The 21,430-nt window shown below is 34.4% G+C and overlaps 3 protein-coding genes across 3 annotated transcripts; all 3 read left to right on the top strand.

Moving 5' to 3' along the window:
* The first annotated feature begins 6,889 nt into the window (after positions 1 to 6,889).
* On the top strand, positions 6,890 to 7,642 carry LOC114729848 (cysteine-rich repeat secretory protein 38-like). The gene has a single exon (XM_028916886.1). It carries the CDS (start codon positions 6,890 to 6,892, stop codon positions 7,640 to 7,642), a length of 753 nt encoding a protein of 250 aa, XP_028772719.1.
* A 4,196-nt stretch (positions 7,643 to 11,838) lies between these two features.
* Positions 11,839 to 12,832, top strand: LOC114729847 (cysteine-rich repeat secretory protein 38-like). The gene is made up of 2 exons (XM_028916885.1): positions 11,839 to 12,153; positions 12,325 to 12,832. The coding sequence occupies exons 1-2, from the start codon at positions 11,839 to 11,841 to the stop codon at positions 12,574 to 12,576; spliced, it is 567 nt and encodes a 188-aa protein (XP_028772718.1). The 3' UTR covers positions 12,577 to 12,832.
* Positions 12,833 to 15,659: 2,827 nt separating this feature from the next.
* LOC114729846 (receptor-like protein 14) lies at positions 15,660 to 19,074 on the top strand. The gene is made up of 4 exons (XM_028916884.1): positions 15,660 to 16,023; positions 17,173 to 17,253; positions 17,683 to 17,829; positions 18,317 to 19,074. The coding sequence occupies exons 1-4, from the start codon at positions 15,660 to 15,662 to the stop codon at positions 19,072 to 19,074; spliced, it is 1,350 nt and encodes a 449-aa protein (XP_028772717.1).
* The last annotated feature ends 2,356 nt before the right edge of the window (positions 19,075 to 21,430 follow it).

Here is a 21,430-nt window from a genome sequence, read left to right as displayed (position 1 = left end):
TTGTATATATCTATATCACTTTCAGAAGAAGACAAACTACTATGCAAGGCCTGAGGCTATATATACTCTCTCTAACTTTTTGAACTGAACCCTATCTCTTCCTCGTCACTATTGGTCAGAACATGGGAGAAAAGAAAATACAACTCATCAAGACTCAAAGACACTGAAGCAGAACCAGCCAGTAACATGAGACACGATGCGAAGGAGCAGATCAGTTGAACCGTGAAGATCCAGGACCATATTCATCACAAGGCGGAGGCTGCGGCGGCGGAGGCATCCCATTTTCATTAAACGCTCGACTTTGCTCCGGCGGCACCATAGAGTAACTGCTTGCAAAGAATTCATCACCCAGAAAGAACCTCAAGTTTTCGTCGAAAAGCAAACTCTCATCATCAGATGCCGCCTTCACCACCGTAGATTCATACGTGTGGTAATTATCCTGCCGAGGAACCATAATGTTTTCATCAAATATTTGATTCTCACCAACCGGTGGCACGACCGTCGAGGTCTGATATGCATCGGAGTTATCCAGTGGAGGATTCATAATGTTTTCATCAATAAATTGATTCAAAGCCAGTTCTTCTGTCAAGGATCCACTTGTAAAGAAGTTATCATAAGCTGCAAACATCATGTCATCATCAAACATTATGCTCTGATTTTCTGATGCCATTGACGAGGATACACATGCGTTGAAGTTGTCATTGTTGCTTAGCAGCATATTATCCCCGAACATACGACTCTGATGAGTCCCCGGCGGTAGCATTGACGACGATTCGCCTATGGAGAAGTTGCCATGGCTGTTCAGTACCATGCTACCCTCAAACATATCGTTCTGAGTCTCTGCCGGCACCATTGACGACGATTCGCCGGTGGAGAAGTTGCCATGGCTGTTCAGTACCATGCTACCCTCAAACATATGACTCTGAGTCTCCGCCGGCACCATTGATGACGACTCGCCTGTGAAGAAGTCCCCATGGCTGTTCGGTATCATGTTATAATCAGCCATATGATTCTGAAGCATCATGTTATAATCAGCCATATGATTCTGGGTCCCTGCCGCCACGACTAACGATGATTCGCCTGTGTAGAAGTTGTTATTGTTGTTCAGCATCATGTTGTCGTTAAGCATATGATTTTGAGCCCCCGCCGGTGCCGACGATGATGATTTGCCTGGGTAAAAGTTACCAGGGGGTGTAAGTATCATGCTATTATCAAACACATGATTCTGATTCCCCGTCGGCACCATTGACGACGATTCTCCCGTGGAGACGTTGTCATGATTGTTCATCATCATATAATCCGCAAAGATATGATTCTGAGTCACTGCCGGCATCACCGACGATGACGATTCACCGGTGTAGAAGCTACTAGGCGGTGTAAGTATCACGTTACCTCCAAAATTCTGATTTCCAATGGGCCTACATGAAAGCTCGGAACTTCCTTGGAGCTCCGGATTATTCTGAGTCAATAACGCGGTAAAAGAACAAGTTGGGAACTCAAATGTCGAATCCAGAGGCGATTCAGAGAACAGCCCAAGACAGTTATAAAAGCTTGGAGGTTGAGAGAATATTTTACACAATTGCGTTAGTCGCTCCTTCATGATCTTTTGCTGAGCCTTAGAATGAGTTTGACATGGCGCAGCCATCCATGTTTCGTTATGCATTTTTCTCCTTCTTTGCTTCAGTTCCTCTGCTCGCTTATCCTCGTACGCCAACTGTTCCATGATTTCCTTAAGCTCAGCTTTCTGGTGATCCACCGTCGGCGACTGAGGCACTTGACTCTTGTACCTCGCTATCACGGCGTCGACGTCGGGGCTGCCGAATGTGAACGGCTTGCCTCCCGGAGAGATCACCATGACAGCCACTTCGGCGCCGGTGAGAGCACAGAGCTGGTCTGCCTTCTTAAAAAGGCCAGCTCTACGTTTTGTGAAGGTCACACTGCGCTTTTTAGCGTCATCCATCGGTTTGACTTCGATCTTTTGCTGCCCTTTCGTCTTCTTCGGTGGAATTGGGTCTGCCATTGTTAAGATTGAACCATACAAAGAAGAAAACTCAAAGATGATTATTGAAGAGCTGTTTTGAAGGCACACAGGACATTGGGATGATGGGATGGTTTATAAAGAATACAAAGAGCCATAGAAATAACTCATGTTATACGGTTACAAAGGTACTTTTTCAGAGTGACATAATGGCAAAGGATTCTAAGTGTGTAAACGTGTTCACCATGCAGAAAAGCAGAGCATTAATCCATTGTTAATGCCTTGATTGTGGTATTTGTGCCTGATTTTTTAGTTACTTTTATTAATATTTCTGCTGTGTATATGCACATTGTTTTGCTTACAGTAGTAAGTTGTTTTGTTTTCTAAGAGTTTTTACATTGCAGTTAGTTGTTTCTAGCTAGATATTAGAAGCAAGGGGAGGGGTGCCTGCTGCACCCTCAAATGCCCTTGTTTCTAGCCGTTGATTGCATCCAACGGCTTGAATTCTAGGACGAGTACATTAATTGGTTGCGAAGGCATGAAAATTTTAGTGTGCGTATATGGAAAATCCTTAATGAGGATATTTAACTTGACTTACTTTACAAATCCAACGGACAAATTGTTTATAGGGATTGATAGGTCTTATTGAAACATAGATAATAGTCATGGTAATTACCTAGTAAAACATTATCATATTATGGATGAGAATTTTGGTATCCTTGATTAACTTCTACTCCTTTAATCCTATTTATAGGGCAAAGAGAGAAGATATTTTTTGATCCTATTTCTAAGAAATTTTTTTTATATGGATATATAATTTTATCCTTCATTTATTATTGTGTTGATTTTATTTACATTACGTATATATAATACATATTAAATAAGTAAAACATTCTCATCGTATGAATGAGAATTTGGGTATCTTCGATTAACTTCTATCTGTTGGGAAGGAGGTGGTGGAGTTTGATAAAGGTGGATTGATGTTGCTCCGTGTGTTCCTTTGATTTGTAATGAATATTCCAACAAGTTAATTGGCAGCCAATGCAAGTGGGGGCTACATTAGTGAAAAATATATGCATAATTTAATTTCAACAAATAAATGACAAGGATAAGGGATTCATTTCCTTTGTATTAATTAGCAACCTATAAAAGCAAGAGACAAGCTTGGTAACAAAATCCTTAGCTTTTAATTTCAACAAACGAATTACCGAGATTCATCCTCTGTACCCCATAAATTCGAATTAATTCATCTACCACTTTCCATTTCTACATTAATACACCATATATCATAATTTTTCCCCCTTAAATCAACTTGAAGGCTTCTAAAAAAAATACGATATTGTATTTCAATTTTATTCATTCATCTTTACCTTTTATGAGTATTTGCTTTTGGCTCCATATATATCCATTTCAAAAAGAAGACAAGTTATATGTAAGCCCTAGGCCACATATATCTATTTATAGAATACAATATAAGTATGTGGGATGAGTTTGGTCTCGACTTACGTAAAATGTTTTTATGAGTGATTTTAAATGTGATGCCAAACAAGATCTAAATTAGTTGTGAAGGTGTGTGAAAATCATAGTGTGAGTGAGGCCTTTTGATTTAAAAAAAAAAAGAAAGGTCTGTTTATTTTCTTGTTTTGGAACCAACTTTTTGTTTTTAAAAACAAAAAATAAAAAAATTGTTTAGTCATTAATTTTTAATTAAGTGTTTATAAAAAAAAAAAAAACTCAAAGCAATTTTTACATATTTTATTATTTTCTTTTTTTGGGTCTTTCTCTACTTTTCTTTTTCTGTTGGAGTCATGTTTCTCATGTTTGTTTATATTGTTTCTTAGTTATCTAGCTCTCCATTCATCCATCATTGTGATAGTCTTTACTCTGTCTCCTACCTTCTATCACTTCTGCAGGTTGATTTTGAAACAATTATTCCAAACAAGTTTTTATTTTTTATAAATGTAAATATTTTAGAACAATTATTGAAACATATTCATTTTCAAATGAAAAAAATAATTTTATAAAACTATTTTAAAGATTGGAAAAAAAAAAACAGAAACAAACAAGGATAAAGTGATTCAGGACCCATTCTCTTTGAAGATTCTCTCAGAGCTTTTTGCCATTTCCCCGTCAACACAGTGTCACATTTTTCCCCTGAAATTCCAACGGCTTGTCAGCATAATTCATCTGTATCTTTCTATTTTATCCCACTGGATGCTTCGCTTGACTCTATATATCCGTATATTTTATGAGAAAAAATAACATATTTGTTATAAGATCTTTAATATAAGAACTTGTTTGATTTTTTTTTTAGTTCTAAATATAAGACCCAATCCATTTTGTCTATCATATTTATCCATTTTTTTAAGACAGTTCTTGTGATAATGGTAGTTTTAGCTAATACACTTGATTAGTAAGGATATTTTAAGAAACACAATATCTATTTATTATAAATAACTAACTTAACTAATTCCTTTAATCTATTCAAATTAGTCAATAAATTTTTATATCAACGACGGGAGGTGGTACATTAATTCAAAGTCTATCATGATATTTTGTAATAAACTTCTTAATAAGTGTGACAAACCCAGGTTTCAACCTGACGAACATTTTGAAAAACCTAAAATAAAACCAGTAAACCGCTTATACTTTCTTGGTTTTGATCAATATTGCTATTTCAGTTAAATTTTTCATCACTTGAATTGAATTGTACAAAAGGATTCTCCCTACAATAATATATTAAAAATTGGACCAGGTGTTTAAAACTTGCCCCGTCTTTAAAAATCACTCTAATCGATTTTCAACTCAACAGTCACTTCAAAGTGTCTCAACCTCGTTAAACCCAAAACGATTTAAAGTGTTGGAATGGGCTCTACTTGTCTCTTCGGGTGAGAGTTTAGCTGTGTGGTTTGATTTGATTCCAAAAAATAATGTGATATGGATAAAAAAAAATCTTGAATTGAATGGAAAATTAAATAACAATGTTGACTTTAAGCTATAATTAATTCCTAAGATCCTTTAACTAAAGAAGTTTAGGTATTTCGCTGGTCAAAAAAAATAAGTTTAGGTATTTCTCTCATAAAGCAATAAATGGCTTTAACACCCCATTCATAGCTTGGGATATTAAGTTTTTATACAGTATATTAATGCCCCCCTTTTTCTCTTTATTATAACTCCAACCTGACTACTTTACATTGATGAAAAGAATTTATCAAAGATAATTTTTTTTCCCTGAAAATTTTCAAAAAAGTTACCATTAAATTCATTAAATTCCAATATCAACTTTTCTCTAGGAGAGAAAGTCAACAAAATAATTTTCCGTGTAAGGGCATTCGCCATAAAGAAATTTTTTTTTCTAGTTTCCATTTATTTTGTAAATTGTAAAGAGCTTAATGGCTAAAAAATAATATATATATATATATATATGTATGTATATATCTGTGTGTACAATACTTATTCCCCCTTCCCTTTTTTAATGTATTTGAAGCCTACCATAAATGTATAAAGAAACCCTATTCAAATATTTTATGTAAGATTTTTCAATGATCTATATGAAAAAGATCAATTGAACCAATGCATTATATTCATTAATTTGTTGGCCACACATTAGCATGATTTATTAATTGAACAACACCATTCAAATCTTGACGAATATACACAAAAGGAATAATAGAAAATGTGCAGCAACAAATTGAGAGGGGAAAAAAAGCAAATATTATAATAATAATAATAATAATTTTATTATTATTATTATTATTATTATTATTATTATTATTATTATTATTATTATTATTATTATTATAAAACCACACGGTCACAAACTAGCCACGAAAGGTACAGATTAATTAATTAATGGAAGAAAGTTATCCAAATGTGGTAAATAATGAGCAGCATGTGCACAACTTAAAAAATTAAGTCCAAGATATATTATTTTATACTCCCTCTAGTATTTATCATATGGCGTTTTTAACTGATTCTCGATACTACTAAGGAATGACTGTTGAAACATTAAATCTATCTTAAACTGATAATATTTTTCGAGTTTATCCCTAACTTAAATAATTTAGATAGAGAAACACAAAGTTCGATGAGTTTATTAAAAAGATCATTTTTAAATGAAAACTGTATCAATATATTGCTACCAAAAAATCTATGTACAAAGAGGAAATCAAAAGAAAAATTATCTCCTTTCATCATCCACTGCTTCCTCTAGCTCAAAAGGGGGAGTGGTCCGAGTGGGTGACCAAATGTAAGGAAAACTTATGTAACTCTTAAAAAATTTCATAATACTATTAGTTGCTTTTAAATTTTTTTTGGGGGGGGGGGGGAGGCTTCAGTGCTATTTATGATCACATATAAGACGTCAAAAACGGAACCCTTGGGTCTTTTCTTTGCGTTGTGCATCACGGATGACGAAAAATGTCGCAATCTATAATGGGTATATGGAAACCGTGCTAGTGGGCTTTACTTAATGGTTTCTGATAGGCACCCATTACAATGACAATGAGTGCGGGTGGTTAAATTTCAAGAACTAAAAATGACATTAACCTTTATTTTAAATTTTATATCTATTAAAACAAAAAATTATTTGATTTGGACCATTCAAAATTAGTCTAGATAGTCTATATTAAAATCAGCAATCAATATGTGGAATGTGCTCCCTTTTTAAATCCCAATGTGGAAATTCTTGAGTTGAATGGCTCATAATGGCATGTGCTGTACGGCAAATCAACAACATTATTGAAAAAAGAAATTAATAATGCAAGAGTTAGTGACTATTGATCTGACCTTATAATTTGTATCTTTTCCATTGACGTGTTGACTTGTCTACTACATAAACAGGTTGAGGATGTTATTATCGCTGCTAAATTAAGTACACAGTCATATCCCTCGTCACATTCCATTCCAATCATGGCAACCTCTTGTATCATTTCTTTGGCTCTGGTTTTCTTCTTTCATCATCTTATCATTCTCTCTGCTGCCCAGCCCAGCTTCGTTTATTACAATTGTTCACTTGGCAAAGGAACCTACATAAAGCCAAGTGCCTATTACACCAACCTCAATGCTCTTCTTTCTAGTTTCACTCTCGACACAGTAATTGACTATGGCTTCTACAATTCTTCCTTCGGCAAAAGCCCTGATAAAGTTCACGCACAAGGGCTTTGCCGAGGTGATGAGGAGCCACTTGCTTGCCGGAAATGCCTCAACGATGCCAAAACCCTCCTTCCAAAGCTGTGTCCATATCAGAAAGACGCTTTTGGATACTATGACATCTGCACTTTTCAATACTCAAGTCGTTCCTTGTTGGGGATATATCGGTTTCCTGATTTTTCCCACAGTTTTAACAATCCACAAGATGCAGAAGACGCACAACATTACACAATTGCCCTTAATGATCTGATGCGAAGTCTGAAAAGCAAAGCTGCTTCTGGAGACTCTACTTTTAAGTTCGCTGCGGAATACAAAATGACAGGTGATGAGTCTGAACCTACTGTGTATGGTCTTGCTCAGTGTTCGCCGGATCTGTCTAGGAGAGATTGTGACGCTTGCTTAGGGAACGCTATCTCGAAAATTCCAGATTGTTGTGAGAACAAGATTGGTGGTAGGGTTATAAAATTCAGCTGCAATCTTCGATTTGAGAAGGTCCATTTCTATGATGATTAATCACCCTTTTTAATAAGTCTTTGAGCTTTCAGGTGTTAGTTTTGTGTGACTTTTGTCCTCGGTCCAACATGTGACAGTCAGAAGTATTAAGTATGTAGCTTTGGTCGCAGATTTGTTGAAGCATGAACATCAGAAAGCTTCAACTATATATGCGTCTCAACGTTTATACTCCAGAAGTTTTCATCACACAAAAAAGTCAAGTTTCTCTCAGCATTTCCCCTTAACTGTTCCAACTTCTGAACATGCATCCGTTATTGGTCTAAAAAATAATAAATAATAACTTGCAGAAGGTGCATATAGTAAATACTCCTTCGATCCTTAATATATAAACTAATTATTAAGTTAATTGATCTTAAATATAAGACCTATTTCTCATATTCATTAATTTTTTCTAAATTACCTTTATGGATACTTGATAATGATTATTTTTATAATTAAATAGGTATAGGTTTTGAAATATATTTAGTGAAATCTATGGATAATTTATACCTATTTAACCATCTTTTATTAATGTATCTTCTTTTAAATTAATTATAAGATAAAAGATGATTTTGCATAAAATCTACTCAAATCTTTTATTATTTTTAATGCAGGAGATATAAAATTATTAAGAGAAGAAAATATCACAAATAAAAGATGAGACAAAAAGGAGCAACATATGCAGCAAATAATATATATATATATATATATATTCACATATGAGAATCAAAGGCGTGAAGAGGGGAGAAAAGAAGCCGTGGGTCCCGGTCAAGAATCAGGGAATGAGTCAAATATAATATATTGTATTATATTGATTGAAGGAAACAAGGAACCGTGATATTAAGCACAACATCATGATATAAGATAATATATTATATTCTATTGGAGATATACGGATAGATATGGATAGGAGGCGGTGGATTCAATTCAAGGGAGAGAAGACGCGCAACACTTATAAATAGGAACCGGGGATAGCAGCAAGAGGGCATCTCAAATTCCTCATGCTGTTTCTGGCGACAGCAGCTAAAGGACGAGGAAAAGGCAGTGAGTAGAGAGAGCAGTGTGGAATCAAATCGTAAGTCTTAGTTCCACTGTGACAGCAGCGAGGAATTGGGACGAGCCGATTGGAGGTAGCAAGCAGAGGTGGCGATTCTCTTTCTAGCGACAGCGGAGAAGGACCTCTCAGAGATTTGTTTTCCTCTTTCCATCTTTATTCTTTCGTTGAATCTGAACTCTTTCTTTTCAGTTTGAATTTTATTTTTATGGATTTTATTTTAGCCATGTGTGGCTAGTTTTCTTCTAGACTTAGAGTAGCTATGAACTTACGTATGGATTAGACTTTGTTTTCATTTAATGAATTATGCTTGATGTTAATTTTGGTTACTTGATCTTAGTTTAATATATCTGTTTAATGTTTGGCCACCATTAAATATGAGTTTGAGCACTGAGGTTAGCCTTGACGAAGGAAATCTTAAGTAGGCTCTAGGATTGAGTAATATGGGATTAGATTTTTATCTTATTTGCGAGTAGGATAGAAATATACCTAGGAGCCCCATATAATTGATGAAGAGTGAAATTATTTTATCCTCTTAAGTATTTGAGTTAGACATAACCTTATTACTTAGGAGAGGGTTATAAGTGGATCGAAAGACACTTTTAGCTATAAATACTCTAGATTAACTAAATTAACATGGAGACTAATTAGTTAAATAAAAAGCAAAAGTCTATGAAACTAGTAAGGGATTAGTAACTCTAAGTTGCCTTTAATATTGAATTTTTTCTGTCTTTATTCTTTTTATCCGATCGTTCAAAATTCAGCTTGCTTAACTTAATTGAAAATAGGAACTTTAGTGCCTAAACACTATTTTGTCTAATTCTCTGTGGGAACGATACTCTATACTTACTCTTTATTACTTGATCGACACGTGCACTTGCGTTATTCACAAATTGTGTGCATCAATACTCCCTCAACCATAATCAAGTAAAAGAGGAAGAGAGAATATCAAGAAAGATGATCATGGTGTTTTAAGAAAAACATGTCATACTTCTTATAATTAACTAACTTACCTAATTTCTTTAATCTAATCACAATAGTTAAACAGGTTCTATATCAAGGACCGGAGGAGTAATATGCATTTGCATTGATGAAAACCAAATAAAAACTCGCCTTTTAAGCTTAATACATCTGAGAATATGAAATGCCTAAAATATAAGCATGTTTTTCAAATGGTAGCCTGGCAGAGCATATAACCGGAGTGAAATTCTGATTCAAATAAATCTTTTTGGCGGCCAACGAAAAACAATATATAGCAAGATTTAATACTACATAATTCTAAATTACAGCATATAACGAAGATGAACCAGGGAACTTGCGAAGTATAAACCTTTAATCATAGTGACCCGTGCAGCAAAAATTGAGATATGTTGAGTGAAACTCGCATCCTGTATAGCAAATATAGAAGTTGCACAACTTCTGAGCATCTGAATATCACCTTCAAGGCCAGCACCTAGTTAGCCAGCATAATATTAATAAGGAGTAATTAAATGAGGCCACATTTGTTTATGCTTGAAACAATACATTCTCGTTCACATGATGATGCTTGGATAGAGCTAGTAGTATCTCGTTCACAGGATATATATCTTGTTACTTCTTGAACACACAGTAACAAGATATTGATGCATCTTATTGGTTTCATTGGACGGCTGTGATATTCCACTACTTTGTTCCACGCATGCATTTTATTTGTCAAAACGAACATGGATGATACTCCTCCGGTTCTTAATATAGGATCTAATTGTTGAGTTGATTTTGATCCTAAATATAATACCTATTTCTCATATTTATCAATTTTTTCTAAATTATCCTTGTGGATACTCCTTCAACTATAATCAAGTAGAAGAGGGAGGAGGATATTAATAATTAAAGATGATTATGGTATTTTAGGAAAAACATGTCATATTTTTTATAATTAACTAATTTACCTAACTTTCTTAATCTAATAAAATTAGTTAAATATGTCTTATATTAAGGACTGAAGGAGTAGTATATATTTGTCGAATTGGCCTGAAAAAAAGATACACATTAATTAGTGGAAGAAATTAAAGACGCAATGTATGGTTTACCATAATGAGCGGCACACACACACATATGGTTGACCACGCGCAATTGATGGTTGTTTTCCGAGATCTAATCCCATGTTTTCCTTGACTTGTGTCATGTAACCTGTTCTATTTTAAATATAAGATTTAGCTGAGGGATTTGGTCTTTTTTTTTTTTTTGAGCGGCAGAGAGATTTGGTTAACAGTGGAAGTTTTAGTGTAAATGATACCGTTGCAATTTTTTTTACAAATAACTAAATAATTTTTAATTTTTACATTTAACCTTGTCTTTCATTTGTCGGGCATTTCGTTCCTCTCCTAGGATATAAAGGTACTGTCTGTATTACTATGTTACACACAGACGAACAATACTTTGCTCGTCCAACTTACTCTTCTTTCAACTTGTAACTCCTAAAATTTTCATAATATTCACAAAACAACGTTAAAAATGAAAATAAGAAGAGGTCTTTATCCATTGTGCGTCACGGACGACGTATGTAAAACGTTCCCTTCTATAATGGGAATATAATGGAGGCCCCGCAGACGCAGTGGCCATTTATATTCCAATAATGTGGAAATGTGAATGGACATATAGTTGGCTTATAATGATATGTACTGTAAGTAGCTGTACATCAATTTAACTACAGTATCGAATAAAATAATGCAAGAGGTAATGAGTACTGAGCTGACAATAAGAATGCGCATGACTTCTATTTCTAGAAACCTGGACCACATACACCAATTATTTTAGTGCTAATACTTATCAAATCTCAACTACTTAAATTTAATATGAACAGTCAAGATTTTAATATTTGATATTTTTGCTTTTTTTAAAATATTTTTCTTTTTATAGGTATATAATCCAAAATAAATATAATATCTTAACTGTAAGTTTTTTAAAAAATAATTTGTTTATTTAAAATTTATTAATTAAAAATTTTAAATCTATACGATCAAAACTAATTTTGAATGGTTTAGATCTACCGTGGCGATGAGCATTGAAACTGATATCTTTTCATTAGTTTGTTGACTTATATGAGCAAGTGGAGGATGTCTTTTTCCACTAATACCTGTAGTTACTGGCATCTCATCCCATCGCATTTCATTATCTTCCAGTGATGACGACGTCTGTCATTTCTTTAGCTCTGGTTTTGTTCTCAGTTCACCTTACGGTTCTCTCCGGCCAGCCTAACTTCGTTTTTTACAAGTGTTTCATAGGAAAGGGAACCTACCCAAACAAAAGTCCCTATGAAACCAACCTCAATACTCTCCTTTCTAAAATCACTTCCAACACCATTATTGACCATGGCTTCTACAGTTCCAACTATGGTCAAGCCCCCAACATAGTTCACGTACGAGGTCTGTGCCGGGGAGACGTGAATCCGATGACTTGTCGGAATTGCCTCAACGATGCCAAAACCCTTCTCCCAAAGGTATGTCCAAATCAGAAAGAAGCATTTGGGTACTATGACTTCTGTACTTTTCAATACGCAAGTCGTCCATTGTTGGGATACCTGGATCCTGAATTTGCCCACAGTTTCAACAACCCAGAAGATGCAACAGACAAAGAAGAGTTCACAAGTGCGCTTAATGATCTAATGCAGAGACTGAAAAGCGAAGCTGCTTCTGGGGACTCTAATTTTAAGCTATCTGTGGGATGCAAAATAGCTGATGAGTCTGAAACCGTTTATGGTCTTGTTCAGTGCTCGCCCGATTTGTCTAGGCCAGACTGTAATGCTTGCTTGGAGAAGGCGATCTCAGATATCCCACTCTGTTGTAAGAACAAGATTGGTGGTAGGATTATTAAACTCAGCTGCAATCTTCGATTTGAGAGGGTTCATTTCTATTATGATTAAACTCTGATCTCTTGGAAATGTGAGTCAAAATATATATTAGTTACCCTTATGGGTGTATCTCCAATATGAACTTGGCTTATTTATGTGTTTAGGAATAAGTGACCCACGCCTAGGACTAGGAGTAATTTGTGCTAAATGTAAGGTTGTTTGAAGTGTCATGGAAATCTGTATAAATAGGTAGAGTGGTTTGTGTGTTTAAAAAAGAGTGCTGGTGTATGGCAAGTCTTAATAATACACATGAATGCTTTAGATTTAACTCTCTCTCTCGCTCTTCCTCACTAATACTTTCTCATAAGCAACAACTAACCAAATTACATAAATCAAAATGTTGATTAAAATTAGTTAAAAGCAATGACTGTGTTAGAAATATAATTTATTTGTTAAATATAATCTTACTCATGAAGAGAGTAAGTGAGAGAGAATGTGTAATAAGTGGTGTAAAGACATATTTAATGGGAAAAGATGTAAAGAATATTTAAAATTTCAGACAAAAAATATGTTGCTTATATTTATATTTAGGATCAGTTCTATGTAAAAAGAAGTGGCTTGTATAATGTAGTATATTGGAATGGAGGAGTATGCGTGAATTTGTCTCTGGGAATATAAAAATTAATATTTTTCTTTGAAAAATAAAAAATTGATAATTGACAATAAGTATTATCATATTTTAACGTCGTGACCATTTATATTCCAATAATGTAGAAATGTGAATGGACATATAGTTGGCTTATAATGATATGTACTGTCCGTGACTGTACATCAATTTAACTACAGTATCGAATAAAATAATGCAAGAGTTAATGAGTATTGAGCTGACAATAAGAATGTGCATGACTTGTATTTCTAGAAACCTGGACTACATACACCAATTATTTCAGTGCCAATACTTATGGTTCCTCCGCATGATAATTACCACATGTTAGCTTTATCGGTTGTTTCCCACTAAGTAAGTGCTGTGTTTTTTCTATTTGGTCAAGTTGTTACGTTTTTCTCAGTTGAATTTTGCTGTGGACGTTGATTGTTAAGATTTCATTACTGTTATCAGTTTATGTGAACAATGATACTTTTTTCCCTTTCATTTTACTTTCCGTGTACTATTGTATGGGAGTTAATTAAGATTTTAAAAGGAAAAAAATCTTTTTGATTTTCCCCAAATTATAATCTGATCAATTTTCATTTCTAATCTGCTCCTATAAATGTCTACTCTGAGAGAGACAAGCTGAGCAGGGGACTCTTATTATATACGCATCAATAATCAACAAGTATAGTAATAAAAGGTTAGGCTTTAAATTCATTTAGGCAAGCAGTATCTGATTTTAGTTAATTATATATATATAGCATGATGTTATATTTGTATGTTAACAACGTTGAAGAAGCTCGCTTATGAAACAAAACTGTAGTTTTCTTTAATCGAAGAAATGACACGAATGACATTTATATGTCATTCACATCCTCTTTGCTCATCAGCAACTTCATAACTTGTCATAATCACGACCCGGCCCATTCAACAAGGAAACTATACGTTAAATTCCTTTCAGAACTTGACTCTTTATAACTTTATGATAAATTTCATTCTTGCTGGCAGGTTTGATTTGAAATTAGTGCGAATGCGTACAGATACCTAGCCATCCAAGACGTGAGATGTGGGATGGGAGTTGGTCAATGACGGCCTAATGTGATGCGCATTGTAGGGTAGATTTTGCAGAATGGTAAGGCACATGCACTGACTTTTATTAGTCATGGTAAGAATACAAATGAAATTATTGCAAGATAATCTTTGAAATTTCCAATGTTAAATTACCAAGTTGGTTCCTATTAATCTCTCACCAAATTTTTAAAGAACACTATCAGTTGATCAACGTAGGAAGATGGGATGAGTTAGATGTTGAAGTGGCTAAAATAAGATGTGATGTGATTTTTTACGGTGTCCTAAGCGGATAAAGTTACATCCCAGGTGGTGTGTCCAAGTTGGCGTCCTATATGTTGATCAAGCCTTTCATGGCAACATGCATGTGACATTCAACATTACATTTAACAAGTCAACCCAAAGCCAAATCATCCAAGGTTAGGAATACCTAAATGAAGAGATTTATCTTTAAAAGGCTACAATATGCATTGAGAGCCCAGATCACTATATATTAAAGGCCTAATACATAAATATACACTTGGAGGAGACAAATTAAGTCATAATCTTCTAAATTTATGCTCAATTGCATATCCTAATTAATGTGTCATAGAAATTCACGACTGTAAATAGTCGCATGGTGCATAATAAAGCTTTCGACGTATATACGTATAATTTACTTCGTGCTTCGCGGCACTGTCAACCTTGTCTACGCAACAATCTGGCATTTAAGATTTCCTTTAATACGTTGTGCAGAAATGGCCACTCGCACTGATTCTGAATAACTAGTGATAAGAATAGAACAATTTGTGTGATGCACATTGTTAGCAATTAATTGTCAAGATCATGAATTGATAGGTCAAGTCAATATAATCGTGTCTTTCCCCCAAATTTTCAGACTAAATGACTAAGTCTATGTCAGATATGAAGTGGAGCTTTCTATTTTGCCTCTGTCCAATTTGAGTGCAGAAATGCCCACTCGCACTGATTCTGAATAAATAGTGATAAGAATAGTACAATTTATGTGATGCACATCGTTAGCAATTACTTGTCAAGATCATGAATTGAGAGGTCAAGTAAATATAATTGTGTCTTTCCCCCAATTTTTCAGACTAAATGACTAAGTCTACGTCACATATGAAGTGGAGCTTTCTATTTTGCCTCTGCCCAATCTGAGTGCAGAAATGGCCACTCACACTGATTCTGAATAAATAGAGATAATAATAGAACAATTTGTGTGATGCACATTGTTAGCAATTAATTGTCAAGATCATGAATTGAGAGGTCAAGTCAATATAATCATGTCCTTCCCCAATTTTTCAGACTAAATGACCAAGTCTATGTCAGATATGAAGTGGAGCTTTCTATTTTGCCTCTGCCCAATCTAAGTCTTGCTGGCAAAGAAAGGGCCTCTATATATAGATGAACAACAAGCAGTTGAAGACATGCATTGAGAAAAATGGGGTATTCAGTGAGAGAAGAGGTGTGGGGGGTGATGGCCATAGTCATATTCATATTATTAGGATTTAATGGAGAAGCTAAGGGGTGCTTGAAAGAAGAGAGAGAAGCTCTTCTGAAATTGAAAGAAGCTTTCAATGATCCAAATGGCTCTTCTCTTCCTTCTTGGAATAACCAAACCTTCTCTGATTGCTGCACTTGGGAGGCTGTGAACTGTGACAACTCCACTCATAGAGTCATAAGCCTTTATCTGAACAATACAAGACCTTATGAGTTGAGAAACATCAAATGGTCACTCAATGCTTCTTCTTTTCTCCCCTTCATCCAGCTTCAAGAGTTGTATTTGGATGGGAATTACTTGTCAGGTCATCCTCTTTCTTTTACCTATTCTATCATTCATGCATACATGCGCGCGCACACACACAGACAATACATAAACATATATTGTTATTTAAGACCGACATATTTATAAGCATTTCGAACTGTGATTTTTGAAGATGTAAAAGCACATTAGTTAAAAATGATTATGATCATATAATTCATTGCCTCTTATCTCGTTCTTTTTCGTCAGTTTCCTCCTTTAGCCCACTGATTTGCCGACGCAAGAGTCCACTCTAGTTCTAGCTAAATACTTGTGCATAATTTCTGATTGGAATAATGAAACTTTTTGTCCCTCAAATTTACTTCACTTATTGATTTGGTCCATGAAATTTAATTAATTGTTATAAATCAAGTCCCCAGAGTTTCGTAATCATACAAAATTAGTCATTATGGTTTGAAGATATATATATATATATATATATAATCCTAAACGCACATGTGCTGTCTCTAACCATTAATTCAAGGATGATAACCCTCACTTTGCTTTATTTATGAAATCTGAACCAATTTTTTCATATTTTCTCCCAATAATTATATGTTATATCACTTCATTTATTCTCGCTCATTCTTATCTTTTTCTTACTCAATTTCAGTCTCATTCACCATTCCTCTCCATAAATATGGATATTATTTTTGAAAAAAAAACATTTTTACATATTTATCGCCTTTAAACAATTTTAACAAACTATATAGTCTACAAAATTTAATCATTTATTTCTTACAGATAGCATCAGAGGGAGTAAAATTGCGTATGAAACTTTAGGAACTTGATAGATGAAAATTAAACTTCACAGACCAAATTGATAACGGAGACAAATTAAATTTGAGTAACAAAAGTTTTATTATTCATTTTAAAAAAATATATTCAAGTAATATATTTTAGAAAATGTTTGAGATACTAAACGTTTTGATTCGGTTTTTAATTTTTTGTAAAAAAATAAATTACTAAGCATGATATTTTCTTGGATATATAGAGGGGCCCAAAACAAGCTTAATAGACACTACATTATCAAACTTTCACTTCATGTTAAATTATGAAGAGGATGATGATATTAATTATATGAATTATTTTTTATAATTCTTTATACCCACTAACATTCATAGTAACTGATCACGTGTTGTTTGTGGGACAGAGCTGCTTGGCAATATCAGGCTGGTGAACGTGGAAGTGTTGGTGTTACAAGGGAATATGCTCACAGAATTCCCATATTTCGGTGCTAAATCTTTGTCTTCTATATTATAGTATATTTTGAGGGACATTTGCAGTTACTGAAACGTGCATCAAAAGTATATCTATTTTTAGAAAAAAGATTACCGGGCCATCATTTTAAGAAAAATGCTAAAAGGAATATATAGACAAAGTTTTCTCCATTAAATATATGAAAGTTCCTGTTTTTTTTTTTTTTTTGGTTGATTTTGTTGGGAAGTCAAATTATTTACCTTTACCATATAATCATCTCAACTGAACAATTTATATGCCTTTATTTAATTAAGAGAATTGAATGAAATGTCAAAAATAAGAGCTAAGATGACGTTTCTTTACTTAGCAGATTCATTATCAATAAATTTTAACAACATACACACAAATTTTTGAAGAAGTTGTGGCTTAATGTACACATTGATTTCCATTTGGCTTTTGGCAGACCTTTCTCATTCACCTAATCTGAAGTGGCTGCGGCTTGATGACAATAACTTGGAGGGCAGTATTCCAGAATCGATTACGTCTCTTACTTCCCTCACCGGATTGACATTACGCTGGAACTACCTGACTGGATCATTGCCACAACAAGGTACGCATCATATTTTATAGCATCTGCGATGAAAAGAAAATAATCCATTAATTGAGTATTCGCCAATAAACATCAAATTTACTGATAAATTTTTTTTATTTTAATTAAACAGTCAAATTTTCCTTGTTCTTGCAAATTGAGTCGACTGTTCAATGAACCCGATTTCCAATCCATCTCCTAACTGGCATGCGGCAACTTGCTCTCCCCCAGGGAGGAGTAGTTTAAAATAATGTAGTCAAAACAAATAACAATTGACAAAATAATAATAATAAGATCGAGCCGTATTTACACACATGGACAGGCTAAAACTAATAAATGGAAGTGACTTTATATTTCTTATTTTTCCTCATGCATTCTCTATATTTCATTTATTTTTACTTATATTTTTGGGCTTAATGTTCAGGCTTTTTTCTGGGGCCCAATATTAATTTAAATACATTGTTCTGACGAAATAAATTTAATGAAGAACAATGGTATGTGTTAGCAGGAGGCTTATGCAATTTGAAGAATCTTTTAGCATTGGATCTTGGCAACAATGAATTTGAGGGGCAACTTCCTGCGTGTCTTGGCAATTTGACGTCTCTACGTGTGCTTTTTCTTCTTCGAAATAATTTTGATGGAACTTTTCCTTTCTCAATCTTTCATACGTTGAGGTCCCTAACAACAATTTCTCTTACTGACGATAGTTTCAGTGGCTCATTTTCACTCTCTTTGTTTGCCAACCACTCCAACCTCCAAATGTTTTTCATTGCATGCTCTAACGCCAACCTCAAGCTTGAAACTGAGAATCCCCCATTTATCCCTTCCTTCCAATTAAGGGCTTTAACAATCCACAACTGCACTCTAAATGAAGCCAGCAATAAAAGAATGCCTACCTTTCTTCTTCATCAATATGACTTGTTGTCTCTAGAACTTAGTTACTTGAACATTTTAGGGACCTTCCCGTCCTGGCTTTTGACAAACAACACAAGACTAACTTATTTCAATTTGGCACATAACTTGTTCACTGGTCCCTTTGAACTCAATTCCACCTCAAAATGGCTTCAAATGGAGTCTTTTAATATTTCATCAAACCCCATTAGAGATGAAATCCCTCCTCATATTGGCTTTATTTTTCCCAACTTGATTTCTCTTCTCATGTCTTCAACTTCATTGCAAGGTCCCTTTCCAGCTTCAATAGGTGAAACGAGACAACTGAATGATCTCGACTTGTCAAATAATAATTTATATGGTTATTTGCCATGAATTCGGTCATGGTAACAATGAATTGAGGTATTTGAAGTTGTCAAACAACAACCTCAGTGGCCCATGCTTACCTATAGGATCAAATTTCACACATTTGTTGTTTTTGGACCTTAGCAACAATAACTACAAACGAAAGCTTGAAGGTGGAGTTATGAATAGTACTAAGTTAAGAATGTTGGATATAAGTGCCAACCAATTATATGGTGAAATACCTAGCTGGATCGGAAATTTTCAACATTTGAGCTACCTCATATTGTCAAGGAATTATTTAATAGGTCCACTACCAAAAAGCTTTTGCAGCTTGACAAAACTTGCATATGTAGACCTTGCTTACAATAAATTCAATGGCTCTCTGCCAAGTTGTTTGAATATGCCGTTGTTGAGGTACTTGCATTTGCAGAGCAACCATTTCATGGGACCTCTACCTTCCACTTTAGCCCATTCCCCTTTATTGTCGATTTTGGATTTGATGAATAACAATTTTTCTGATCGAATTCCAAGATTGATTGGCTCATTTTTGAGTTTAAGGGTCCTCATGTTAAAAGAAAACAAACTTGAAGGCTCTATTCCTATGAATTTATGTGAGCTCAAGAATATCAGTTTATTAGATCTTTCTCAAAATAAGCTTTCTGGAGGCATCCCATATTGCTTGAATAACATCACATTTGGGAAGATAGATGCACCAAGGGAAAAGGAAATAGGACATTTTATTGTGTCGTGGACTACAAGACTTTCAAATTATGTTTTTGACTTTCAAACAGGTGAAGTTTTCATGCCAAAAGAAACAGAAAACGTTCCACTGTATAAAGACCAAGAAGTAGATTTTACAACAAAAAGCAGGAATGAATCTTACAAAGGAAGCATTTTAAATTTTATGTCTGGGTTGGATCTCTCAAATAATCTATTGGTAGGCGAAATTCCTTCACAAATTGGATACTTAGATGCCATCCATGCATTAAATTTGTCAAACAATCGATTGAAAGGGCCTATTCCAGAAACATTTTCTAACCTCAAGCAGATAGAAAGCCTTGATCTTTCCCACAACAAATTGACAGGCCACATTCCTACACAATTAACTCAGCTGTACTCCTTGTCTTCTTTCTCAGTGGCTCAAAATAATCTATCTGGAACAACACCTGACATGAAAAATCAATTTGCAACTTTTGATTCAGCCTGTTATGAAGGGAACCCTTTTCTCTGTGGCCCCCCTTTGCAACAAAATTGCTCAATAACAGGGAGAAACAGGCAACCTCATCATTTGGAAACATATGATTTTCGAGATGCTTTCTTATGGAGTTTTGTTGGAGCATTTGCAGTCTTTTTCATAGGTGTCATTACAGTTCTTTATTTGAACCCTTACATTTGCAATTACAAACTACTCATATTAGAGAGAGATATAACAAGTTACTTGTATGAGTGGTGGCAAAAAAGAATAAGGTTTTAATTATAGTTCATAAGATTTTGATCATGTAACAGATGGCTTGGCAATGTTTTCTAGAATTACAATAACCAAAAGATTGCTGCTTTCCAGTCTTCTCATGATCAGAAAGAAAACTAAATTGGAATATTCGAATCATTACTTCTTATATGTGTGCACAGCTTAGTAATCTCTTTTCTCGTAATCCTTCATTATCATCTCTATTTCGTCTATGCTTCTCTGCTCCTATCGTTCATAAGATAATCAACTTAACTTCATCAATATTTTTTAACCATGAATTACTACCATCCACAAGAACCTCCTCCTATGTTTACCGTCATAGGTATATCATATATGGTTTGTGATCAGAATACTCTGTGGCCAAACGCAGTTTCAGTGATGATTCCTTCAGGCTTCTTCACAGTTTGCCCTATATCTGAACATTAACTATAGATGCGTGAGATTAACAATACTAATTAGTGATGTTATGTTTACTGGTGATTTCATATTCACCACCAATAGGGTATCCCTCCAATGATGCTTCTTTTGTTAGGGACGGTGAGATCACAAGTCAGCATCAAAACCTCTCTGTTTTTAATTTGCTTTTACGAACTCCTATTGGTTTCTTAACTTCTCTTTAGGCAGTTCCTAATATGTGCATTGTTCTGTCCCCTTTTTTGACTTTCTTAATTGCAGTTGTGTAGCTCTGTGCTGCTGCTTTTTTTTTTTTTTGGATTATTGCTATGTTGAGTCCCACAATATTTTTTATCAACTCTGTGCTGCTCTCATATGTTGCTGTTCTTCCCCTTACTTATGTTATTCCTATTTTGGGAGAGAATAAAAAAAAAAAGAGAGACGATTCTTCAAAAAATACTATAATTCTTTCATATCTTTAAACATGTACAGGCTCGCATAAAATTTAACAACAACTAAAATGTT

The sequence above is a fragment of the Neltuma alba genome, unplaced genomic scaffold, assembly GCF_004799145.2.
Source record: "Neltuma alba isolate B1F8T4 unplaced genomic scaffold, ASM479914v2 tig00012686_pilon, whole genome shotgun sequence".
NCBI lineage: Eukaryota > Viridiplantae > Streptophyta > Magnoliopsida > Fabales > Fabaceae > Neltuma > Neltuma alba.
Note: the sequence above shows the minus strand (reverse complement) of the source record. Positions and strands in the feature narration are given on the sequence as shown.